This window comes from Dendropsophus ebraccatus, chromosome 3, assembly GCF_027789765.1.
Source record: "Dendropsophus ebraccatus isolate aDenEbr1 chromosome 3, aDenEbr1.pat, whole genome shotgun sequence".
NCBI classification, from domain to species: domain Eukaryota; kingdom Metazoa; phylum Chordata; class Amphibia; order Anura; family Hylidae; genus Dendropsophus; species Dendropsophus ebraccatus.
In genome coordinates this window covers 91,776,913-91,802,802 of record NC_091456.1, presented here as the reverse complement: position 1 = coordinate 91,802,802, position 25,890 = coordinate 91,776,913, and the positions used below count along the sequence as shown (strand labels likewise).

At 40.2% G+C, this 25,890-nt stretch overlaps 1 protein-coding gene across 1 annotated transcript in view; it reads left to right on the top strand.

Annotated features, from left to right (window-relative positions):
• Positions 1-25,890, top strand: part of DGKQ (diacylglycerol kinase theta) — a 110,294-nt gene that overhangs the window by 58,131 nt on the left and 26,273 nt on the right. Inside the window, exons 5-16 of the mRNA XM_069962207.1 lie at positions 207-332; positions 728-881; positions 2,579-2,647; positions 9,761-9,861; positions 10,774-10,997; positions 13,011-13,101; positions 13,593-13,647; positions 17,427-17,488; positions 17,651-17,801; positions 18,682-18,720; positions 19,054-19,169; positions 25,360-25,511. Coding sequence (XP_069818308.1) covers positions 207-332; positions 728-881; positions 2,579-2,647; positions 9,761-9,861; positions 10,774-10,997; positions 13,011-13,101; positions 13,593-13,647; positions 17,427-17,488; positions 17,651-17,801; positions 18,682-18,720; positions 19,054-19,169; positions 25,360-25,511 — 1,340 coding nt within the window. The remainder of the gene's footprint in view (positions 1-206; positions 333-727; positions 882-2,578; positions 2,648-9,760; positions 9,862-10,773; positions 10,998-13,010; positions 13,102-13,592; positions 13,648-17,426; positions 17,489-17,650; positions 17,802-18,681; positions 18,721-19,053; positions 19,170-25,359; positions 25,512-25,890) is intronic.

The following is a 25,890-nucleotide window of genomic DNA, read 5'->3' as shown; positions in this document are numbered from 1 at the left end:
GCTGCAGCCTGCAGAGACAAGTTGGAGGGGAGGAGAAAAATCTGCCTGTAAGGAAGGGGACAGGAGATGGCGTGGCTGGGGGACTGACGGAGTGACCCACTGATGACAGTGGAAAATCCAGTTGCCAGATGAGCATTCTGGGACTGGTTGTAGGCATTCCTTGAATTGATATGTATGATTTAAAAGCTGTTTTTTCTTTTCTTAAGGACACATATCATCATCACTGGCGAGAAGGAAATTTGTCTTCAAGTGCCCGATGTGAAGTCTGCAAGAAAACATGTGGTTCTTCCGAAGTTCTTTCAGGCATGAGATGTGAATGGTGTGGCATTCAGGTGTGTCATCTAATACATTTTAAAAAAGAATGCATCTCTAATCAGTACATGGTACATAGCATACATGGTTATGCCTATGTTGCCTCTGTTGTTTTAATCCTATTGTAAAAATAAAGCTAGTTTTATACACAGGTAGCTGATTCAGCCCTTAGTGGTGATCTTTCCTGAGTTCTGCAAAAACATTTTTAGGCCAAGTTATGAAATTCCTTTAATTTTTTAAACTTTAAATTCCTTTAAAGTTAAATAAGTGTCATAATATCAACCCATGTACATATAGCCTATCTGAGCCTAATTAAAGTGGACATGTCAACGGTTTTGAGTTATCTGTGTATGGGATGGTGTATGGGTGGGCATTCCTAAATGTTTTTGTTTTGTTTTTTTCACTTTAATTTTAGGCACATGCAGCTTGTTATGTGATACTGAACCATGAATGTACATTTGGAAGACTACGACATATGGTGCTTCCGCCAAACTGTGTTGTTTTACAATCCCGGAATTTTAGCAAAATGCACTGCTTTAGAATATCGGAGATTCTTCAAGCTGAACATGGTTTGTATTGAGCTACATGTGACAGTTTCTGAACAGGGAAAGAGATGTTGAATTTCAATATGTCTGATTCTTTGTTTCTCTAAGAGATGACCTGCTGCCTGAGGTGTCTGCTAGAACTCAATCTTCTTTCTTCATGCTGGATAAAAGTGTATGTTAAATAGATGTAAAAAATGTATTCTGTACAGCACAATAACCTGGCTTTGTCACACATCTTAAGCGGCCCTTTCACCCAGAAGATGCTAAAATATTTCTCTTATGGTATCCCTTAGCCTATTACTATTATTATTTTGTTTTTAATATGGAAGCAGCATATGTCACTTTACACCTGCACATTGGAAACTAGTGGAGATGAGCATTGGGAAATCCTCTGACATATATAGCAAACATTTACATGGTTGAGAAACAACTCTAAATACTTCCTTTGTCACTCTAAGGGTACTATTACACGGAACGATAATCGGCCGAATTGGCCCGATTCGGCCGATTATCGCTCCGTGTAATAAATGCAACGATCAGCCGATGACAACGATCATCGGCTGATCGTTGATATAGGTTAGACCCTATTTTCGTCGGGCGCCAACCGCGCACCGCTGCATGTAATAGCGGTGCGTGGCCGGCGACTAACGATATACATTACCCATCCACGTTCCAGGGCTGCTCCTGCCGTCCGCTTCTCCCGGGGTCCCGTGCGCGCTCTAGCTTCACAGCGGCCTGTCAGCTAATAGGCCGCTCAGCCAATCACAGGCCGCGGCGGTCCCGGCCTGTGATTGGCTGAGCGGCCTACCAGCTGACAGGCCGCTGTGAAGCTAGAGCGCGCACGGGACCCCGGGAGAAGCAGACGGCAGGAGCAGCCCTGGAACGTGGATGGGTAATGTATGCCAGTTTAGCAAGGGCTGCAAGGACATTGGTAACGATGTCTTTGCAGCTCTTGTCAAACGATTATCGGGCCGTGTAATAGGCCCAGTAAACGAGCAATGATCTAGCAGATCGCTGCTCGTTTACAGGTATTATCAGGCCCTGCTCGGCCCGTGTAATACCACCCTAAGGGTGCATTTACACAAAGATTATCTGACAGATTATCTGCCAAAGATTTGAAGCCAAAGCCAGGAATCGATTTGAAAAGAGGAGAAATCTCAGGCTTTCCTTTATGACCTGATTTCTGTTTATAGTCTGTTTCTGGCTTTGGCTTCAAATCTTTGGCAGATAATCTGTCAGATAATTTTTCTGTGTAAACGAACCCTTAAATTGTCATTATAGTTTTGTATTTCAGTCCTGTATTACTATACAAGCGGGAGATTTCAGAGTGGATTTGAATAACATTATTGTAGGGGGTGGAGGTATAGTCTTTTGGTGGTGGTGTTCCAGGAATGGATGAGTTGATTGATCTTTTGCCATGAAAGCACCCATCTACCTGCCTGTACCTGTAGCAGAGCCTACTAAATAGGAGTATAGCTTTAACTCTGTGCAGTGACGTTATTCCAGGTGGCTCTAATAACAATGGTAACTTCATAATACATGTAACATGCCCTAGTAGCCCATATAAGCAGGTAAGACTGGTCTAACCTGCTAATAGGTTTGCCTTCATAGAAAATTCTGCCAAATCTTTAAATCTTGTTATTTATACACTGGGGGAATAAAAAGGAAAAAAGGAGAAACATTATAGGCAACATTGAAATGTTCTTTTGTTATTTTGACAGACGAGGACAATGAAACAGATGGAACAGCACAAGTATCAGTAAAGGAAACCCCTACGTCTGCAGACTCAAGTACGTATCAATTGTTCTACTATTACATTTGTCATGTTTTGAAAGAATCTGTCTTGATTTTATCTTTTTTTTTTTTTTTGTACCTATTATTAACAATTTGCTTTACCTTTACATAGATAATTTGTATTGCATGCAATAGAAAAAAGCATAGCTGCATGTTTAACCCCTTACAGAGAAACCCTTTTCTTATGGCTTATTAGAGCATTGAGATACCCCCAACCCTATGAGCCAGAATAGACACCCAATCTACCAACCACCTTATATTATATGAATGGCTGTCATGTAATACTACATTAAGCTTTCCCCAGCAAAATTAGTTGTTTACCCCCTTGTCAGCAGTACGTACATATACGTTCCTGCTGCACATACTCCGTTCCTGACTGTAAGAGGGGTTTGATGTCCTGGGAGCCGAGGATAATGACAGGCAGTTGCCATTAACCCCTTAAACACCGCGATCTATAGAGATTCTGATCACTTCTACTGACGGACGGGGGTAGGTCACTTACCTCCGTCCTGTCAGATCAGCCATCTATGCATAGAGTCTGCTCTCTGGCATAGATCACCGATAACACTGATCTATGCTCTGCTCTCCATTGCACATATAATTTTTTCATTTTCTTTTTGTCTACACACCGCATTATTATTTTGGATAGGTTATATGGCTAACTGATAATTGTTTACCATGTTCTGTGGTCGAGGGTCATGGTGGGTACAGGTCACAGCCAGGACACTGTTGGGATCTATGTTGACATTTTAATATTTTTAATATAGAGTGGTATTTAGGGCTTGTCTCCCTATTTTTATTGCTCCTGTCTTTGTGTGATATTTTTTGTATACTTGTTACTAATAAAGTGGTATTTTTTTATGTGCTACCTTTTTGTGCTTATGCTTTTTTCTTTTGTTTTGCATATTATGGTCTTAAATGCATTGGTCTAGCACTCAGGCAAATACTGATGGTGCCCACTATTTTTCTTTTGTTGTCTTTTGGAATATTGGCACCATATTTATGTCCTTCATAGAAAAGAGTTGTCAGCATAGAGAGAGTCTTAGTCACCTTTTTACTGCTCTGCGGGTCATTTTCTTTAGGATGATCTCCTTTGCTTTGTAGGGGACTTTCTGTAACTGTTATTATGAATGGTATTTCCATTTATTAACTGTGCTGCCTAAAAGGGTGGTTTTTACATCTGGCAACTATACTTTTCTTGTTGGTTTTTTTTTTAGTTCTTTTTTTTTTGTTTATGATTATATGGGCCACAATCTTACATGAGCTGCTGTTAAATTATTATTCCAAGTTAGAATACTTATCTTCTATCCTATTGCTTGTTTTTTGGCAATCGTTAGTGCTATTACACAGTGTAATAGAGGCCTGTTTGGCCGATAATCACTATTGTAGTAGGGCCCTTAGATAGCAGTGATGAGACTCCATCCCTTCTGTCTCTACAAATCCAAATCATCATGAGAAATGTAGGCTGCATGAGGAAACCATATAAGAAGATAGCTGACAACCCATAAATGGCACATAACCCAAAATAGGTATACATGGCATACACATACCTCTACATTTTTATCTAATAACAACATATGTTGCACTAATACAAAAAAAAAATCCTGGACTGCCTCTTCAAGTCTAATTTTAAATATCATATCTCTCAGCTCTTTATGTGGAACTGTGCCAGAGGCTTTACTGCAATCCAGGTAGACAATAGCCATAGCCCCACCTTTATCCAACATGCTGTTTACATTTATTATTCATTTGTAGATAGTCTTTTAAAAGGGAAATGTGCCTGGTCATGCAAATGATACCTTGCCCCTATTTTGTTGTATAACTTGTCAGTGTCACCATTTAAAGGGATTATCCAGCTTTTAGATGTCTTGATGACCTGTGGTCAAGAAAAGCAATCAGTATTAGATTTTGGGTGTTTCTTCATCTTCAGGTTATTTATTGTTTAAATGCATTTCGTACATGAAAATGCAGTAGATTTTGTTGCATTGTCATACCATTTAGGTGAAGCAGGCCACCCTACACCCTCCAACTACGCTGCAAAACTTACAACTCTGCTCAAAAAGTATGGTATTTTCAATTAGAAGCTGGCTTGCAGACAGTGTAAACATTGGGGAGCCTGCAGCACTCACAGGAGTGCCATGTACCTTACAAACAGCTGTCTGGTGGGGTGAACAACAGAAGAAAAAACTAAAAAAATTGGTCAGCATGGGCTTGCAAAATTTGGTTGACAGTTGTTTTCGGTTGACAGCAGTATTTTGTTTATTCACTCTTTGCATTTATTACAATTTCCATTCTTTTCAGTAGGCCCGATTCCAGCTTTTTAGAGAAGTCTGGAAGTTTTTATACAAGACATGGAAAATATCACTGCAACGTTCAGTTCTAGAAACTAGGTTCATTTCCTAATTCTTTAAATCCAAGTATTCCCAGACACATTCAGTGACCTAATGGTCATTTTTCTATGAACACAAATAATAGTAGTTATGGGGACTGTCCACTTACCACAGAAGGATTTGTTTTCTATCGAAATATTACTTCCCCAATTATACAATCATTATTTTGCCAACAGACAATAAACAAGAAATATACATTTTTTGGTGCACTTGAGTATTCTCACTTGCCTTACTTTACAAGGTTCATGGCAGGTCTTGTCTAATGTAAAATAAAAAGTAGGACAGGATTTCCTACAGTGCCAATAAAACCAAGATGTAAACCCCTTAAAACAAAAACATAGTTACATTCTTAATCTGTCCCATGCCTATAAATGTCCAAAAAAACTGGAAGGAAACTCTGCATTGGAAATGGTCCGGCACAGGAAAGGCTCTAGCTAAAATGTGTTGTAGACCTTGGATTAGTTTCCTAGAACTCCCCAACTCCTTTGTGTGTGTCCGGAAATCCTTTTAAGCATAGCAAATGTTCTTGCAAGGAATGGTTTCTATATATAGCTCTAAATAGAATACTGGTACGTTACATACAGTATAACAGATCTATACATCACTTCCACCCTGTACTGCCTTTCAGGCTCTCAAATGATTTTAGTTGACATGGCATCTTTAAAATATTTTTAAGAACAGTGTGGAAATTTTGAAAAAGAAAACCGGGCCCCAGATAATTGCCCTGTATTTCACTTTCTACCTGATCTGTGTCGGCTAAATATGCTTTTTTGTTTTATTCTGAAGCATTTAAGTGCACTTTAGCTTAGGCTTATTTCACTTGTCAGGTTTTAGTTGTATTTTTTTTGTGTGTGCGCAAATGTCCAGTGGAGAAGCAAGGCCTCTTCCATCAATTATTAATAGATGCTAAGTGCTCATTAGAAATGAAGAAGCTTCAACTAGCGAGTGTCTGTTGTCTATCTGTATAATAAATATTAAACATTTAAGGGTAGCCTTGAGCAGGCCACGTGCCATTTTAGTGGTTAACCACCTGATTTCTGTTTAATTAGACAGTTGAACAGATCTCTGTAATCGGGCTTTGCAGACAGAACTATTATGCTTAGTATCAGAGCTGCTCATATAATTGCATTACAATGTCAGGTTATTCAGATACTATAGGCTCACTTATCTTTAAAACTAAGGTTAGCCATAGAGCTTTCGGTGTCTGTAGTTACAAACATATAAATCGTTGTGACAAGTAAGGGTATGTTCATATCGCGTTTTTTTCCACACGGCAGGCTGCACGTCGGGAATCAGTGAGATAAGGATGCTGTCGTGCAGCCCGCCGTGCGGCCGACGGCCACATTGACATAAATGAGCAGGACGGAGTCATTATGTGACAAGAATAAAAGCAAAAGATCTTGTGAAGAAGCTGGCTGGAGTTGGTAAGAGAGTGTCATTATCCACAGTAAAACAAAAACTGTATCGATCTCTGCCAGGAAGAAGCCATTACTCCAGAAGAAAGAAAAAAGCCAGAGTAATGTTTGCAAATGCACACAGGAAGAAAAATCTAATTTTTGGAGACATGGCCTGTGGTCTGAAAAATCTAAAATTGAACTGTTTGGCCCTAATAACCATTGTTTCATTTGGAGATAAAAGGGGAAAGCTTGTAAGCCTAAGAACACCACTACCCCAACTGTGGAACACGGGGATGGCAGCATTATTTTATTGTGGTGTTTTGCTGCAGGAGGTACTAGTGCGCTTCACAAAATAGATGACATCATGAGGGAAGAACTTTATATGGCACTACTGAAGCAACATCTCTAAACATCAGCCCGGAAGTTAAAGCTTAAAAGGGTTATCCAGTACTACAAAAACATGGCCATTTTTGCTCTACTCTTGTCTCCAGATTGGGTGAGATTTGAAACTCAGTTCCATTGAAGTAAATGGAGCTTAATTGCAAACCACACCTGAACTGGAGACAAGAGTGGGGCAAAAGTGGCCATGTTTTTGTAGCGCTAGATAACCCCTTCAAACCAAATGGTTCTTCCAGATGGACAATGTTCTGACGCATACTGCCAATCTGGTTACAAAGTGGCTTAAGCACAACAAAGTCAGTGTTTTGGAGTGGCCATCACAAAAAGCCCTGACCCTCAATCCTATTGAAAATCCTACAGAAAAATTTAATAAAAAGTGATAAGTGATCAAAAAGTCACATGTATACAAGCAAGGTACCAATAGAAAGTACAGATAATGGCGCCAAAAATTACACCTCCAATCGCCCCATAGACCAAAAAATAAAAGCGTTATAAATTTCAGAATAGAACAATTTTTAACACTTTATTTAAAGGTTTTAATTTTTACAAAGCAGTCAAATAAAATTTAAGTTATATAAGTTACATATCATTGTAATCTTACTGACTTCAACATTGATGACACGTCAGTTATCAGAGGGTGACCATGTAAACACAAAACCCCTCAAAATGAAGCAGAAAAAAAGCTTCTTTTTTTTTTTCAATTTCACCACGCAGATAAGGTGTTCTTGTTTTGCAGCATATTTTATAGAAAAATGAAGTCTGTGATTGCAAAGTACAATTGGTGTCGCAAATAACAAGGGCTCATATAGGTCTGTAGGTGAAAAAATGCAAGCGCTTTGGCCTTTTAAACACGAGGAGGACAAAACAAAAGGGAAGAAATGAAGAATGGCATTAGAAGGGAAGGGGTTAATGTTTCCCGTAAGCAGCTTCGCCTAGCAATCACCTTTATTGTTATGACTGTAGTGAGTATACTATTAATGATAATAACCAGAGGAGATCTTTTGAAGAAGAATACCATTGTTTTACTGTGTTTACATAGGTAACAGTTTTCTGCTGTCCTGGCTTAAAATAGGTTGCATGTACATTGCGAGCTTAGACCCATGAGACCTGGTAATTATCACACATTTATAAAGACTGTGTATAAAGCTAAGGAAGTGCGATGCCCTGGCCCCTGGGGGCCACTTCCGCAGTGCTGGTGTTATGAGCGGGCAATGACCGGGGCAGCTGCAGGGGTTATACTTGTCATGGTATAGGCCTGAGGGCGGCACAGCTGTAGGGCCGGTCTGTGGAATCTGCGGGTGATGATGGGCATGCGATTCTTCGCTGCACCTAGTAAGGGCACCAGTTAGTAGACACCAATGCCAGGGTTCAGTAACAGCGGTTTTATTAAAGTTGAAGTAACTTGTAGTAACGAGTTCCTCCGGTTGCAACCGGGTATATAGCAGGCTTAGACAGTTAGTGCAGGAGTGATGCTGCATAGGCTGCGGAGATACGTGCCGGATGTTGGGAGTAGTAGTATGAGAAGAAACTAGCGTTGCTGGGTGGACGAACTTGGGAGTAATACTTGCTGTGGGTACTTGTAGAGATGAGAGAGATATCCGCACGACACCCAGATGAGAGAGAAGATGACTCCGGACACTTGTATAGGCAGGCAGCCGTTTACTGGAACGCAGCAGCAGAATCAGTCACTCTTCTTATGGTGAAAAGGCTGCAGAGACGCTTCTGTCCCCTTCTGAGGGAGAGGACAGAGCAACACAACCTCCTTGCTTGAAAGCTGAGGATGAACTCACTTGTCAGCAGGAAGTGGGAAGTCACATGGTTGCTCCTGGCCAGAGCTAGTCGGCCATTGGAGGAACCATGGTTACAGGGCACTGGCATGTGATCCACAGCCTTGCATACCACTGTACAAGGTAATAATAATACACAGGAGTATATATATATATATATATATATATATATATATATATATATATATATACCAAGATATACATGAGAATACACATAACCAGGGAATATCAGGGGGAAAACTAGCAGCAGTTGCAGTGTGCACAGTTACCAGAACCAGCATGGACTAAGTGATAGAAATGAGCATGATAGGAGTAGTAGTCCTTGCGTTCTGGGACACTGCAGAAGGGCAATACAGTTGAAGCTAAAGTAGGGCTCTAAATGCTAGTGACATAATACACCATACATTGTACACATATTTGCCATGTCTATGTACTGTGTGGGAGAACTAGAGGATTAATTTTGGGGGTAAATATTAATCAGTAAAAAAAACCACATTACACCATTGGGGTATGTTCACTGAGCAAATCTCTCTGCCACATAATCCCGCTGTGCTTAGTGTCCAGCTGTGAGTGAATGAGAGGGCGCGCGCTCCTCTGCTGCCGACGCTCTCCGCTCAAGGAAGTGACATATCACTTTTTTGAGTGGAGAGCGGCGGTTGCAGAGGAGCGTGCGCCCTCTCATCCAGCGCTGTGGGACACTGAGACAATCTGGATTCCGCGGCGGAAAGTTCTGCCGGAATTGCGCCTGTTTTACTCAGTGTGAACATACCCTAACATGAAAAAAAATATAGGAACATTTTATATTCAGATTTTTTGATAATTTTTCCCTAAAAAAGACACCAACAAATAACTAAAGAATGAATAGGTATCTGCCCTAATTTTAAATAATCAGAAAGCCCAATATGTCCTGAAAAACTAAACAAAAATTTTGGGGCAGAATAACAAAAATGCCTAGCTAACATATCGGGAACTTCTACTTGAAAAAATACCACAGCATTCTAAGTTTAAACAATGAAATAATTGTAACTAGTGGAAATCTTTTCTATATGTAGTTTTTGTTTGTATTTCATGTTCCATATATGTTAGATGTGGATATGTATCAGTTAGGTTACCGTGTTTGTTATTTTTTACTTTAGGTAAACAAAGTTTGAAGATTTATGACGGTCATGATGCCGTAAAGCGGAATCAGCCTAGGATGATCTCTGTCCCAAGAATTGCAAAAAGTGAAGAAGTAGTGGTAAAAATCGGACTTTTTTTTTTTCTTTTGTATGACTGTCACCCAAACCATCTTGGTCTATATTTTTGTTTAAATCTTGTTAAGTGAAAAAACATAGTGCGCCGTCCCCCTGAATTTAATCTATGTAACTTATTCATAATAGCTGAGCAGGCTGCTCTTTTCCTCCCATTGTTGACATCTCGTTGTCTAGGTTACCAACCACCACTTTGCTTTAAAAGCAGTGGTCTGGCTGGTGTATATAAAGCTATAGTACACATTTAGGCTGAGTTCACACTACGTATATTTCAGTAGTATTGCAACCAAAACCAGGAGTGGATTAAAAACACAGAAAGGCTCTGTTCACACAATGTTGAAATTGAGTGGATGGCCGCCATATAACAGTAAATAACTGACATTATTTCAATATAACAGCCGTTGTTCTAAAATAACAGCAAATATTTGCCATTAAATTGCAGCCATCCATTCAATTTTTAACATTGTGTGAACAGAGCCTTTCTGTGTTTTTAATTCACTCCTGGTTTTGGTTGCAATACCGACTGAAATATACTGACTGAAATATACGTAGTGTGAACATAGCCTTATATATTATACAGTATATATACTGTATCTCTATACCTCTGTATTATAGCTATATATGCACCAGGCAGAGCAGAGTGGGGGTTGGTAACCTAGACAATGAGCTGTCAACAATGGAAGGGAATAAGCAGCATATCAGGAGAAGGAGGCAAGTTGGCTAAATTAATGTATTTGCATTACCTACATTGATGAATTCTATAAGTATAACTATATTAGTTGGCGTTTTATTTGCATTTTGTTTGCTCTTTAAGGAAGTGTGAATTCAGCCTTAAGTAACCTAAACAGAAAGTTTGATTTTGATTAATTTAAAGCTTACATTTTGTCCCCATGAAACAGGAGGCCTCCCTGAGAGCGTTTTACATTCCTGATGACCCACAGGATTATGAACTTCAGACACTGACTCAGCAGACATTGGTTTCTGATGACATCATTAACAGAAATGGAGCTACAGATGATGGCAAAGGCAGTTCAGTGTTCAAAGAGGCCATACCGGAAGCTTGGATAATCAGGGCAAAGCCAAAGGAGCGGGAAGTCATTAAAGTTTATCTTGGCTGGATGAAGTAGGTTACATTACTTCTGCACATGCATACTAGCTTGAATTTAAATAAAAAGACAAAATAAGTAAAATTGGGCTTGAGGTACCAAATGATAAAACTACTCAACCATAATGCAAAATCTCTAACATAGTCCACCAGGGTAAGGCACCATTTATATTACAGTGACCTCTTATGGGACAGGGGCCTTTTAGTTCTACGTGGCTGTCTCTGCATCCATATATACTCTCTATACTTGTGCCACCAATTTTAGATTACCGTATTTTTCGGACTATAAGGCGCACTTAAAATGCTATGATTTCCTAAGAAATTGTAAGTGCGCCTTATAGTCCAGTGCGCCTTATATATGGACCGGGACAGCTCTGGCCTCCATGGCGCAGATAGGCTGCTGAGCTCACATCTCCCTGCAGCACAGCACAGCGCAGCGCTCCCTTACCTGGACTCCCGGACCATGGCTCCGCAGGCCTGTCCCGCTCTCCCGCTGTCCTGCTCTCCCGCTGTAGCACTGTACCGCTCTCCCGCTCTCCCTGCTCTTCGCAGCCCGGATACAGGCTCAGGCATAGGCTTCAGGCATAGACTTTCATTCAATAGCGCCACCTAGTGGCCGAGGTTATAGAGCAACACTGTACTGTACTGAGGCCCCTAACTATGGTTGCCACAATGCTCCATGCAGAATTCTGCCAACGGGACTCGCTGGCAGAATTCTGCCTATCCTGCATGGTGCATTACGGCCACCATAGCTCGGAGCCTCAGTACTGTGACATAGTAAGGAGCTTCAGTAAATACAGTGCTGTGATCAGCAGGTGAGATAGTAAGGAGCCTCAGTAAGTACTGTGATCAGCAGGTGACCTAACGTTTTTCGTTCGATGAAACTTATACACTATAATGCGGTGCGCCTTATAGTCTGGTGCGCCTTATAGTCCGGTGCACCTTATATATGAACCTAGATGGCTTAGCAGGCTAAAATTTAAGGTGCGCCTTATAGTCCGGTGCTCCTTATAGGTATATTTTCAAAAATGAGGTATATGATTCATAGAAACATAAAAGATTGCTAGCTTCCATCTTGCCTAATTGGATAACAGAAGCATCTGGTTATATTTCTGCTCCTACCACCATATCCTGTTTTTATTACAGTGATCTTTTACTGAACTATATTTGTTCCCTCAGTGACAGTAAATATTGCTTCATCTGCCGCTCTTTGTATTAATGTTAATGTGGATGGATGTAAGCGCTGGTTGAATATGTTAACTGTCTTTTAACTACAAAACAGGAAGATGTTTGACATTTGTCATCACATAAATTGATCGTTTTAAGGAGGATGTGGTAACTGTGGAAAGATGTTTTCTTGTGGTTTTCTCATTTATTCTGTAGATTCTTACGTTCTTGTGACGCCTTTGAATTATTACTGATTATACTTTTATATTTCTGCATATTTTGTTTTTACCTGGATTTGTGTTGAGAGTTATGATTTGGGCCATTTTACATTGTGTATATTCACACATTGCATTTTTGCTTCTTAATACAGATGCTATGTGTTCCAGAGTGGTATTTATAAAAACATTTCCTAGTGTTCATTTCCTTACTGGCCACTAAGCTTAATGATAAGCTGACACTTCCAGGTCTGTGAAGATCACTTTTCAGCAGTTTCCTCATTCCACACAGATGTGATTACAGCGAAAGGGGACACTGCTACATAGATAAGATAGGGGCAGACCAATCACATTCTCCTCCTTCCCTGTACAATAGCCTTTGCATAGGTAATTGTAAAAACTCCCCCATTGAAGTGTATAGGTCCTGTTCCAGACAATTCTGTCTGTCTATGGGGCTTGCTGTAAAGCAGTATTATTATACATATTATGCTTCTAAGATAAAAGCATCTTTCTTGTTACTTTTTGGAATCATGATATGGAAAGCATAAAGCATCCATATACAAAATAATGTATGTATTCTTAAAACAAATATGTTTCTGTGTAGCTTGCTTGCTCTCTCTTACCTATGTTTCACATTTATTATTCCTAGAGTGGGTGTGGCTTATATATCCATTCCGGTAAATCGTGACAACACTGTGCAAAGCGTCATTCAAGAAGTTCTGCTACAGCTTGGACGTCTGGTAATTTATTTATTTTTGGACAGTTATATACCCAAACAAGTTTTTCTCCATTTAGGTTTTATTGGAAAACACAGTTGGGGAGATTCATCACCCCTGTGCCTGGCATACATCAGGAAAACAGCCAGCTTATACAAAAATGTGCAAATTTTTGCCGAGATAGTGTGGCCTCCTCCTGCTCCTGATTTACCATGATTTATGCCTGAAAACAGGCATAAATCATGCAAAATTCTAGACCAGCTTAGAGCATGTGGGACAAGGGGGCTGGGAATTAGGTAGGACCACTGTACAGATACACCAGGCTTGATGGGTCTCTCCCTATGATCTTAGCAGTAAAATATGATCTCTACAAAATCTGCAAAATAAACTTGTTTAAAACATACAAACAATTAAATTTTTAGAAGTTGAAAACTCGCTACTGTGTGACTTGGAGACTGTTAGGTTAGATTTTTAAAAATTTTAGATTTTTATTTTTACTATTTCTTATTTTACAGAAGGAAAATCTAGAGAATTTCAGATTAGTAGAAGTACTTATGGGCAGCAAACAAGGTAAGCATTTAAACGTTAACATTCTATTTCTAAGTATAATAAACCCTGCCTTTCCAGCAGTTGAAATATGAAAAGAATTTATTTTCCTCGATCACAAGAACTCTCAAAGGCAATTTACAATTGTATGTGTCGTCTTACAAGGAAGTTCTGTGTGTTGACTTACAAAAAATGTTCTCTGTTTTGACTACTGGAGAAATAACAACAAAAGCTTTCATTTATTATAAACATTAGATTGTAATTCGATAAATTCCTTCTGCAAAATCCAACAACAAAAAAGTTAGGTGATAGGGAATGCAAAAGAGAGGAATCTTGCAAATGCATTGCATTGGTAAAATTGCCTTCTTTTAAAGGGGACCAGTCAGCATGATTGTGCAGATAAGGTTTCCAGCAGCAGAGTATAGAGCTACTGATTCCCTGTAAGTTTGATCCCATCATGTCCCCTTGGTAGCTTGTTACTTATTTTCCCAACCACCACTCTCCACTGTGAGGGTGGTGGCCACTTGGGTGGTTAGGGGTGTGGTAAGTGTACTTTATTCCTTCTCCCACTGAGCTTACACTTGTCTCCAAGGGGAACTGACCAGACCGGTGACTTTATGGGTAAGATGCAATGATTATTTAGATGGCTTGTGCAATATGTGTGATTATATTTACATTTGAGCATAGTGCGGACCTTTATGCACTAAGAAGCTCATAGATAGTGCTGTTTAGAGACGGTATTGATGGGACGCAGTTGACTGAACACTATGTGGGTGTAGAGCAAGACATGCCTTAGTATACAGTGGTCCAGGACATATACAGCTGTAATAGCAATCAGTTTGCACTATTTGCACTTTTTTCTTTGAATACTGTTTACAGCACATAGCCTCACTTTAAAAGGAAAAAACAAAAAGGAAAAAACATTCTTGTTTCCCTAATTACTTGGTCTGGAACTTTTTTCATGTTTGGAATTGCCTCTTGGTTATTTTATTGTATGTTTATTGTCTAAAATAAAGAAGTTTTGATTTTTATACGGGTGTTGATCCAATTTCTGTAGATATAAGCATGCATATTGCTCAGTCTTCAGACTGACCTATAGAATAAATAAAAAATGTCAGTTTTACCGTAAAGAGCTTTACGTAAACATGGAACCCCCAAATTCACCCCATAAATGATATATTTTGGGTGTTCCGTCATTCATTTTATGTCAGATTGAAAGATGCCATTACAAAGTACACCTGTTCCTGAAAAAAAAGCCCTCACCTGGCCCTGTAGGTGGAAAAATAAAAGGGTTATGAGTCTTAGAAGGCGAGGAGGAAAAAACGAAACACGCAAAAGTGACAATTGGCCCGATCCTTAAGGCCATCTCAGGCTCCGTCCTTAATGGGGTTAAAGGCTCAATTGAGTTACAAATAAATTTACAAACTAGTGGGAGTGGAATAAAAGACAAGAAGGGGATAGGGTTTAATTCATCAGCTGTGTGAACATGGCACATGGGCTGGATCGTTAAGGCACTTGTGCAGTGTTCACTGCAGAGGAATAGAAAATTCTGCCAGTGGCATTCCTCGTGATAAAGAGGGTAGGGAGGAGGTACGGAGGGGTGGTGCAAGGTTAGGGCACAGACACTCTAGGCCACGGTTGTTTGACACAGGGCTGCAAGTTTAAAAGTTGTTTTTAAGGACAATAACTGCATCACCTGCCGAACAGACCCCAGGACAGATCTTGGATTAAAAGCAGCTATCTGAAGGTACAAGTGGTTTGGGGGGGGGGGGGTCAGATTGTGGGTACAAAGTCGCTTTAAGAAGGGAAAGGGCAACGGGTAAAAGGTGTTCCCAAAAGTATAATACCAATGAATAGCTTTACAGGACACAGGCTACACCTAAAATTCTCCTATGGAGGTCAGTGAGTTCCTGTGTGTGTTTGCTGTAAATCTTTTGAATGCTGAAATCTAATTGGTTAAAAGAAAAGTGATACAATCTCTGTAAGAAAATAGTGTTAAGTATTTGTAGGTTCACACGCATTATTATAAAAGCTAAAAACTGCCTAAATAAGCAGGTCGTAAATAATAAGCATGTTCATTTTTTGGATATCAAAATCAAAGCCATAAAAAAACATCACCAAATGGAGAGGGAGAGGAGCGATCCGTGGCTACCCATGATACCCCTACGCGTTATGTTCCACCAGAACTTCGACAGGGACGGTATCATGGGTAGCCACGGATCGCTCCTCTCCCTCTCCATTTGGTGATGTTTTTTTGGATGGTTTTCATCTCTTCTTGTTTGACACTTATTATTGTTCATCACAATTTTTCTTCCTATCACCATTCATTTGACATGTACACAGTCACATATACTCATTCATGTATATTTTTTGTGTTCATTTTTTCTATTACTAGGTTGTATATGCATTGTGTTTGACCTATGAGGGTTAGTTGAGCTGTATTACAGGACCGTGGTTTTACCCTGGGGGTCCCCCATACCGTGTGGGTCCCACCATGTGTGTTTTTTTCCTTTGGGAATTTTAATTGTTTTTAATGTTTAATGTTTTGTTCCTCTGCCTGCCTTTGTGTCAGTATATGTTAATTTTCTATGCATTTCTAATAAATATTTTTGCATAATTTTTTTCTCTGGAGTGCTCCTTTATATCGCATACCCCTGTTTTTCTTTTGGTGTTGTGCATCTGTTTAGGTATGTGAGGTAGCACCCGAGAACTTATTACCTTTGGGTAGTGCATGCCCCAATTTTGGTTACAATTACAAGGCAATGATCAGTTGACATGCACAATGTTGGCTCATCCTTGTCTTTCAACATGTTGAAAATTTTTAAAAAAATGATAACTATGGTCTGTTGGCTGTCACTCCATGTAATAGGAGTGGTGGCAGTAAATCTCCACTATCTCCTATGGGCTCCCCGGGCACTCTAACAATTGTCTCGAAGCCCCTCCCTCAGCTCTCCATTAAATCCAGAATTCAGTTAGAACTCCTCACCCCTATCCATAAGGCTCTTTACAATCCTGCACTTCCATACATTTTCTCCCTACCATACCATACATTTCCACCTACCATCCTACGTGTGCTCTACATTCTGTTAATGATCTTAACACTTAAATAATCAGGACTCGCACCTCCAAGACTTTGCTAGTGCTTAGGTACTCTGGAATACTGTACCCAAAGACATTGGACCCAATTCCCAACACTTACAGCGTTGCCCTAAAATGTATCTCTTCAGGCACGCTTATAACATTCCCTAAATTTGTCTCTCCTTCTGCTTTCTCCTCTCTGATGGTTCCATGCAGTTTGTACCTGTTCTCAAAGATTAGCTGTCACTGGCTCACCCAACACTATGAGCACTTTCTGATTGTAAGTTCAATGGCTGGACCATTTGCAAATAAATACTAACTGGCTGCTGTCTCACCCCCGGTTTTTGTAGTGTATAGTCTATAAGCTCTTGTGAGCAGGTCCCTAACCCCTGTGTTGTAAAATAAAAATAAAAAGTGCTGCGGTATCTGTTGCCGCTATACAAATTAATTATATTATAAACCCATTAGAGAAGTGGTTCTCTGATGTACTTTACTGATAAAAAGACTTTGCTGTGGAACATAGATTAAACTGTGTGTTCAATAATAACCTATGTAGAAAATATCACAGTATTCACAAAGTAAGAATAAAAAAATTGTGTCTATGGCCACTGCTCGGGGTGTTGTTTGACTGCATTTGTTCTGAGACACTCTAATCAATAAAAGAAAACTTGTTTGACCGTTTACAATTTAGTAGTTAATGGTATTTTATCACCTTTTTTCCTTAGTTCAGAGAATGATTTTGCCAGTTGAAGAGTTATTTCTCGAAAGACTTGAAGACATACGAAAGGTTGGTAGTCTTATTAGTCCTTCTATAAATGCTTATGTTACTGGCTATAATATACAGAAATAGATTGTCATAAAGATGAATTGTGAATTATGTAATTCAGAACCAATACATATCCTGTAAGAATTCATAAAAACTTGTTTAATTTTTTAATTAATCTTTTAGACCTCCATCCGGCAAATGAACCAGACCAGATTTTACTTAGAAGAAAACACAAAGGCTGACATTAAAGTAGAACTCTTGCTCTGTGGCTTACCAGTTTTACTTTCTAATGAAGAATATAAAAATATCTTAAAAGACAGCCTGGAAATAAAGGGTGAGCAGAATTTCTTATTGAATGAAATGTAACACTCTCTTTGTCTTCAGTGTGGACGTAGAGATTATTGATCTTCCTTATAGGATAATTCCTTTAAAGAGCTTAGTCTGTATGTTTTAAGTGCCATTAAAGTAATCTGAGAAAGCTGTGTAAAAGGATTGGATTATTAACTGAAACACAGATTTTACTATGCTCACAGGAAACATTTACTCTGTATGGTAAGGAACAACGTTTCTGACTGTGAAGGAGTTTTAAAGGGGTTATCCAGCACTACAAAAACATGGCCACCTTTTCCCCTCTCTTGTCTCCAGATTGGGTGGGGTTAAAGTAAATGGAGCTTAATTGCAAATCACACCTTAACTGGAGACAAGAAAAGTGGCCATGTTTTTGTAGCCCAGGATAACCCCTTTAATGTGTGTGTGGGGCCACTTCAGTGTGATTAGTCCTGCACACATTAATGTCCCAGGAGCTGTACATAATGACAGGCAGCCATGATCATGCTGCTGCCTGTCATTAACCCCTTAAGTGCTGCAATCTATAGTGATTGCTGCATGTAAGGGAGTCTGTGACAGGAAAGGTACCTGTCACTGACTGATCATCTCTGACCTGATCACTTTCCCTGACAAGCGGGGGTATAATCCTTACCTCCATCCTGTCAGATCGGCGATCTTCTCTGAGAAAATCGACGATAATGCTGATCAGTGATATGCAAAAAAGTTTTTAAAAACTTGGAAAACTCCCTCTCCCAATTTGTCACCAATAAAAAAAATCATAGTACAAAAAGTCAGCCCATGAAGGGGTTTAAACCTATTTCATTTATTTTATCACTCACTAATAGCTTTAGTATATGGCGTTAAAATGAGTTTTGTTCTCTTTACAGAAAATGTGGTCACTGTCATTCCATCTTATGCTCCCCAAGGTAACGTATAGTTTATAATGTAGCTTACTATTTGCATGTTCAGTAGTTGGCTTTTACCTGCATCGTAAAATGTTAGGGGGTAATAAAATAAAGTCTTACAAACTTAAAAATAATTTTTAATGCAGATATAACGTTTCCATGTTACTGCTGCTTAAAGAGCTGAATGTGCTGTTACATATCACTTTCTTGTAATGTACATCTGCACTAAACTGAACTGTGTATGACTGCAAGGACTGTGCTGTTTCTTTCTTACCTACAAGAGGTACTTACTGAGCTTGAGTTTTAGTGTAGCAAATATAGTTCTTAATGACTACTACAGTATATTTTGTCTAGGTGCCGTTGTGTTGCAGATTTCCTGTTTTTCCGAAGCAGAACGAATATTTATGCTAGTTAAAGACACTATGGTTAACAACAAGCAGCTTACAGCTACTATAATCCCCCATATCATGGTAAGTTTCTCTACTTTATAAAAGCAAAATGCTTATTTTGCGTGTGAAACTCCTCAGTATTATCGCTGTTGTGGCTGAATAGTTTGCTTCCACTAATCTAAGCTTGTAATTTTATTTGCTATATTAAAAAAAAAAGAAAAGAAAAAAAAAAAAGGCATTTTTGAAGACACCATAGACCAGGCTTGTAGAGATCCAGAAATCCCTCAGTCCCTGAAGCATGGATTTCTATTCTCTTACAGCTGCCAATAGCCATGAGACTCTTGTCTGGGCTGTTCATCTTGTATAGGAATGAGTTCTATTACCATGCAGCAGGCAGGCAAGTAAATTACATTAATGCAGCGTCTTGATAAGAAGTGCAGTGGAAAGGAAAAGAAAATTGGCAAGATTGATGGATCATTCTTGCCAAAGTGACTGCAATAAGAAACCAAGGGTTACTAAAATACTTTTGACTTGTTATAGGGCTACTTCCTATAGAAGGAATGTCCATAATGAGGAGAGAGAATTGGGGACAAGGGTCAAGTCATTGATTGAAGAAATGCCATTGCTAATGACAGGTTTATATGGTTGGCTTCTATACTTATCCACAACAGCATTGCATACAAGTGTACAGTAGGTCCATGTAGCACAGTCATGTCAAAATCTGGCCCGCGGTGCCATTATTTTTGGCCCACCAGGCAGTTCAGGGTTTGAAATACATCTGGCCCGCCATGGCTACTATAAACGAGACTATGGTGGAGGACTGGCTACTATATGAGACTATGGGGATGGGGAAGGCTGGCTACTATATGAGACTACTGGGGAGGGCTGGCTACTATATTAGAGACTATGGGGAGGGCTGGCTACTATATAAGAGACTATGGAGGGATGGCTACTTTATGAGACTACAGGGGAGGACTGGCTACTATATAAGAGCCTTTGGGGGAGGGCTGGGTACTATATGAGACTTTGGGGGAGGGCTGGCTACTATATAAGAGACTTTGGGGGAGGGCTGGCTACTATATAAGAGACTATGGGGCAGAGCTGGCTACTATATGAGACTATTGGGGAGGGATGGCTACTATATGAGACTATGAAGGTGGGTTGGCTACTATATGAGACTATGGGGGAGGGTTGGCTACTATATGAGACTACAGGGGAGAGGTGGCCACTATATGAGACTATTAGGGTGGGCTGGCTACTGTAGGAGACTATTGTGGGGGGGCTGGCTAATATAGGAGACTATTTTGGAGGGCTGGCTACTATATAAGACACTTGGGGGACTGGCTACTATTTAGGCACTACTGGGAGGGCTGGCTACTATGTTGGGCAATTTTGGTTGGGTTGGCTACTACATGGGGCAATATTGGGGGGGGGGGGTGGCTATTACATGTGTTGGAGTTTAGTCATATCATAGCAATTTATCATGTCTTTTATCATAGTGTACAGTATCGGGAGACACACACCACTGACAGTGCCAGTACTGCTGCATTTGCACTTAAAAAATTATCTAGGTTGGCCCGCGACTTTGTCCAATTTTTTAATTGTGGCCCACTGTGTATTTGAGTTTGACACCCCTGATGTAGCATATAAATATCTGCTCTGGAAAATGCATAGCTTCATTATTCTGACCACTTTCTTAAACATTAAAGGGAATGTGTCATCCAAAAACAACCTATGTTATATTAACCCCTTAGCGACCCATGACGTATCTAATACGTCATGGCGCCGCGGGGGGTGTTCAGAGCGGGGTCCCGCCGGGACCCCGCTCTGAACGGCGCTGATCCCGGCTGACACGTGCAGCCGGGCAGTGCCTCTGTTAGCCGGCGCGGGTCCCGTTGCCGCGCCGGCTAATTAACCCATAGCTGCACCAGGACGTTATTGAACGTCCTCGTTCCGCTATGGGAGTTCAGAGGGGGGTCGCGCGGCGACCACCCTCTGAACTGCCGCGATCCCGGGTGCCGCGAGTAGCCCGGGCTCGCGGCTATTAGCGGGCACGGTCCGATCGCCGTGCCCGCTAATTAAGTACTTAGAAGCAGCTGTCAAAGTTGACAGCTGCTTCTAAATACTTGCTGTTATACATGCCTGGTGGTCTAGTGGGGGGATCGCCCCCCTGCGGCGCGATTGCGGGGGGGCGATCCCCGCATCCATCCCGGGCCGGGGTCTGCTCCGTAATGGCGCTGATCCCGGCTCGGCATTCTATTGCTTTTGGCTGCAGCAGCCAAAAGTAATAGAACACCGATCTCATGGATTCATGCAGTATAACTATACTGCATGGATCTCTATGAGAGATCAGAGTGCACATACTAGAAGTCCCCCAGGGGGGCTTCTAGTATATGTGTAAAGTAAAAGAAAAATGTATTTTTAATAACACAAAATCCCCTCCCCTAATAAAAGTCTGAATCACCCCCCTTTCCCCATTTTATAAATAAAAATAAATAAATAAATTAATAAACAAACATGTTTGCTATCGCCGCGTGCGTAATCGCCTGAACTATTAATTAATCACATTCCTGATCTCACACGGTAAACGGCGTCAGCACAAAAAAATCCCAAAGTGCAAAATTGCGCATTTTTGGTCGCATCAAATCCAGAATAATTGTAATAAAAAGCGATCAAAAAGTCATATATGCGCAATCAAGGTACCGATAGAAAGATCATATCATGGCGCAAAAAATGACACCTCACACAGACCCATAGACCAAAGGATAAAAGCGCTATAACCCTGGGAATGGAGCGATTTTAAGGAACATATATTTTCTTTAAAAGGTTTTAATTTTTTACAAGCCATCAAATCAAATAAAAGTTATACATGTTACATATCGTTGTAATCGTAACAACTTAAGGAACATATATAACGAGTCAGTTTTACCCCAGGGCGAACATAGTAAAAACAACCACCCCCCAAATAAAAAAAAAACATTTTTTTTTTCAATTTCACCACACATATAATTTTTTTCTGGTTTCCCGGCACATTTTAGGCAAAAATTACATCTGCCTTAGCAAAGTACAATTAGTTGCGCAAAAAATAAGGGCTCATTTGGGTCTCTAGGTGGAAAAATGCAGGCGCTATGGCCTTATATACACGAGGAGGGAAAAACGAAAACGCAAAAATGAAAACTGGCTGTGTCCCCTAAGGGTTAAGCACTTCAATGCAGCTGTCAAACCTGACAGCTGCATTGAAGGGCTTTAGACATCACATCCCTGGTGTCTAGTGGGTCGGATCTCCCCCCCCCCCACGATGCGATCGCGGGGGGGAGATCCGTTCTTCTGGCCGTGCCGGGCCTCAGCGTCGGAATGACGCTGATCCCGGCTCGGCAATAGATTGCTATGGCCTGCAGCAGGCCATAGTAATCTATGACCGATCTCATGGATCTTTGCTGTGTATATACACAGCATTGATCTCTATGAGAGATCATTGCTGTGTATATACAAGCCCCCCAGGGGGGCTTCTAGTCCATGTAAAAAAAAAAGTAAAAAAGTGTTTTTATTAATAAAAAATCCCCTCCCCTAATAAAAGTCCAAATCACCCCCCTTTTCCCATTTTATAAATTAATAAATAAATAAATAAATAAACATATTTAGTATCGCCGCGCGCGTAATCGCCCGAACTATTAATTAATCACATTCCTGATCTCGCACGGTAAACGGCGTAAGCGCAAAAAAATTCCAAAGTGCAAAATTGCGCATTTTTGGTCGCATCAAATCCAGAAAAAATGTAATAAAAAGCGATCAAAAAGTCGTATATGCGCAATCAAGGTACCGGTAGAAAGAACGCATCATGGCGCAAAAACTGACACCTCACACAGCCCCATAGACCAAAGGATAAAAGTGCTATAAGCCTGGGAATGGAGCTATTTTAAGTGACATATATTTGTTAACAATGGTTTGAATTTTTTACAGGCCATCCGATACAATATAAGTTATACATGTTATATATCATAGTAATCGTAACGACTTGAGGAACATGCATAACAAGTCAGTTTTACCATAGGGCAAACGGCGTAAATGCAAATCTCCCCGAAATCAAAACAAATTCGTTTTTTTTTAAATTTGACAGCGCAAATGATTTTTTTCCGGTTTCACAACATATGTTATGGAAAAATTATGCCTGTAATTGCAAAGTACAATTGGTTTCGCAAAAAATAAGCACTCATATAAGTCTCTAGGTGAAAAAATGCAAGCGCTATGGACTTTTAAACATAAAATGGAAAAAGCAAAAGCGCAAAAACAAAAATTGGCTTGGACCTTAAGGGGTTAAACCTATTTTCTTTTAAATTTTGGTGCCAAAACCTTGCAGATTTCATTCTCACCACTTGGGCTAAAACTAATCAGAGAGTTCCTATGCTGCCTGTGGTGGCAAGAGTGATCTGTACACCATTTCCGCGACATGTGACACCAGTAGATAGAGGAGGCAATAGCAGCTCCCAAGGGAATGACCTCTCCAGAGGTCACACAGTATACTCATTAATGCTTCACATTCATTTCAAGGGGACAGATTTAGTTTTTTGTCATCTATGTCCATGAGCCTGGCTGTAAAGCATGTTAATTAATGCTGTTAAGAATAGCTCAGGAAAGGTAGCAGTCCCCATAATAACATACAAAAAGTGAAATAAAAAAAATGAGTCAAACATATTGCAGTAAAAGAAAATCTAGGTGATACATTCCCTTTAAGGGTATATTCACACGGGCGGGCTCGCAGCGAGATTCTCGCTGCGCGCCCGGCAGGTCCTGGCAGTTCCCATACACTACATACTTGCTGCGGTCTAAACGACCGCAGCGAGTATGTAATTATACCGCCTGTCCGGCCAATTAGTGTGTTGCCCAGCCGCAGCCACTGATTGGCCGGGCGGGAGAGCAGGACGCCGGACCCGTGCAGCGAGGACAGGTAAAGTATATACACAGCGGGGGAGCAGAAGGGGTTAAGGGCGGTATAATTACATACTCGCTGCGGTCGTTTAGACCACAGCAAGTATGTAGTGTATGGGAACTGCCAGGACCTGCCGGGCTCGCAGCGAGAATCTCGCTGCGAGCCCGTCCGTGTGAATATACCCTAAAGCTTGCTGTGATTACCATGCCTACCATACCTAAGAATTACCACTACTGTTTCCTCCTGCTGTCACTATATGTCTTTTGCTAGTTTAGCAAAAAGAATATAACAGTGACATCTACTGGCTTTATACTTGCCATTTATCTTTTCATTCCATGTGAATTACCAGCATGTGTGTATGTATTTCAAAGATATTTTTCAAGATTTCTTGTTGTTTACCAAAGTTTCACATGACTACTTTCACTTAGTGTTTTCTTAATCTACTTCCCTGTTTCACATTTGACCTTCAAAGATGTTATCTGACTTCTTAGTTGTGTTCAGTAAGATAAAGTTACCAGCAGAGGCTAAGCAGCAATGTTAAATTAAAAAAAAAAAAGAAAAGAAAGAAAAACTCTTTAAGCTACAAGATTTCTAATCAGTAGAAATTAATTATCTTTTATTTTAACAAATAGGACCATACAGCTACCATTATATACTGGATAGTAGATGATGTTGTAGTGTGTTTTCCATTAACGTGTTTAGACAAATTTTGTGATATATTGGTATCCCAACCAAACTAATGTACCTGGTTATAAGATACTCTATGAGCAGCTTATAGTCAATAAAAAAAGAAATCTGCGGTTGTCTGAGGAAATATTTTATACGTAAAAGTGCTCAAGGTGGCACAACCAAATAAAAAAAAAAACTCAGCACAGTGCCACCACTGCTGCTTGGAACTTCCTGTTCTCTGTCCCATCATGCAGGAAATGCCCACTTAACCAGTCACTGGCTACAGCAGTGTGCCACTTCACTGGCTGATCATGCATTCCCTGTGTGTCTGGATGGAGAACACATGCTTTAAGCAGTGGTGGTAGCACCATCAAAAATGTAACATTAGGCCATGAATGACAGGGGAGTACCCAGTATGTATGGTAAAGCCCTTTTTTAATTCATAGGACCTCTGTAGTTTAGATGTAGTACATTGCTAGTAAACTAAGGCACTTTTATTCCGTGTCATCTACAACGTTTTTATATCTTTTCTCACATTTAATGCCTCTTTGCCTTGTACTACAGGACTAAGTGCCAGGTACGTTCTTTTAGTGGTTAGACCATAACTGAACCCATGTCTTCCTTACTAGATTATGTCTTAATAAGGGCTTTTTTTATATATTTTTTTTATTCCAGCATGAAAAATTACCTCAGAGTTCCTGCCCACTTTTGGTATTTGTCAACCCAAAGAGTGGAGGTCTCAAAGGCCGTGACCTCCTCTACAGTTTTCGTAAATTGTTAAATCCACATCAAGTTTTTGAGCTAACAAACGGAGGCCCTCTTCCTGGGTATGTTGTCTATTGAATATTCAATGTTGTAAATGGGTTACCCAGTTGCTAAAAAAAAATAAAAAAAAAAACCTGTACTCACCTGCTGCAGTTCCCACTGCTACAATGCTGACAGCTACTTGTCCTTACTGCTCACCACTTCCTGGTCTTGATAAAAGGAAGAATTGGTAAAATATCACCAGGTGGTGAGCAGTGGAGAAGGAGCACAGCCAGGGATAGAGGCAGGTGAGTACATATTTTATATTAAAGAAAAAATAAAGAAGAAAGTGACCAGACACATCTATAATACGTAATGTCAGATATGTTATTAATGTAATTTAACGTATTTCGCATACAGTGATGTCCAGCTAGCAACTTGTTGCCACATATCTGCTTTAGC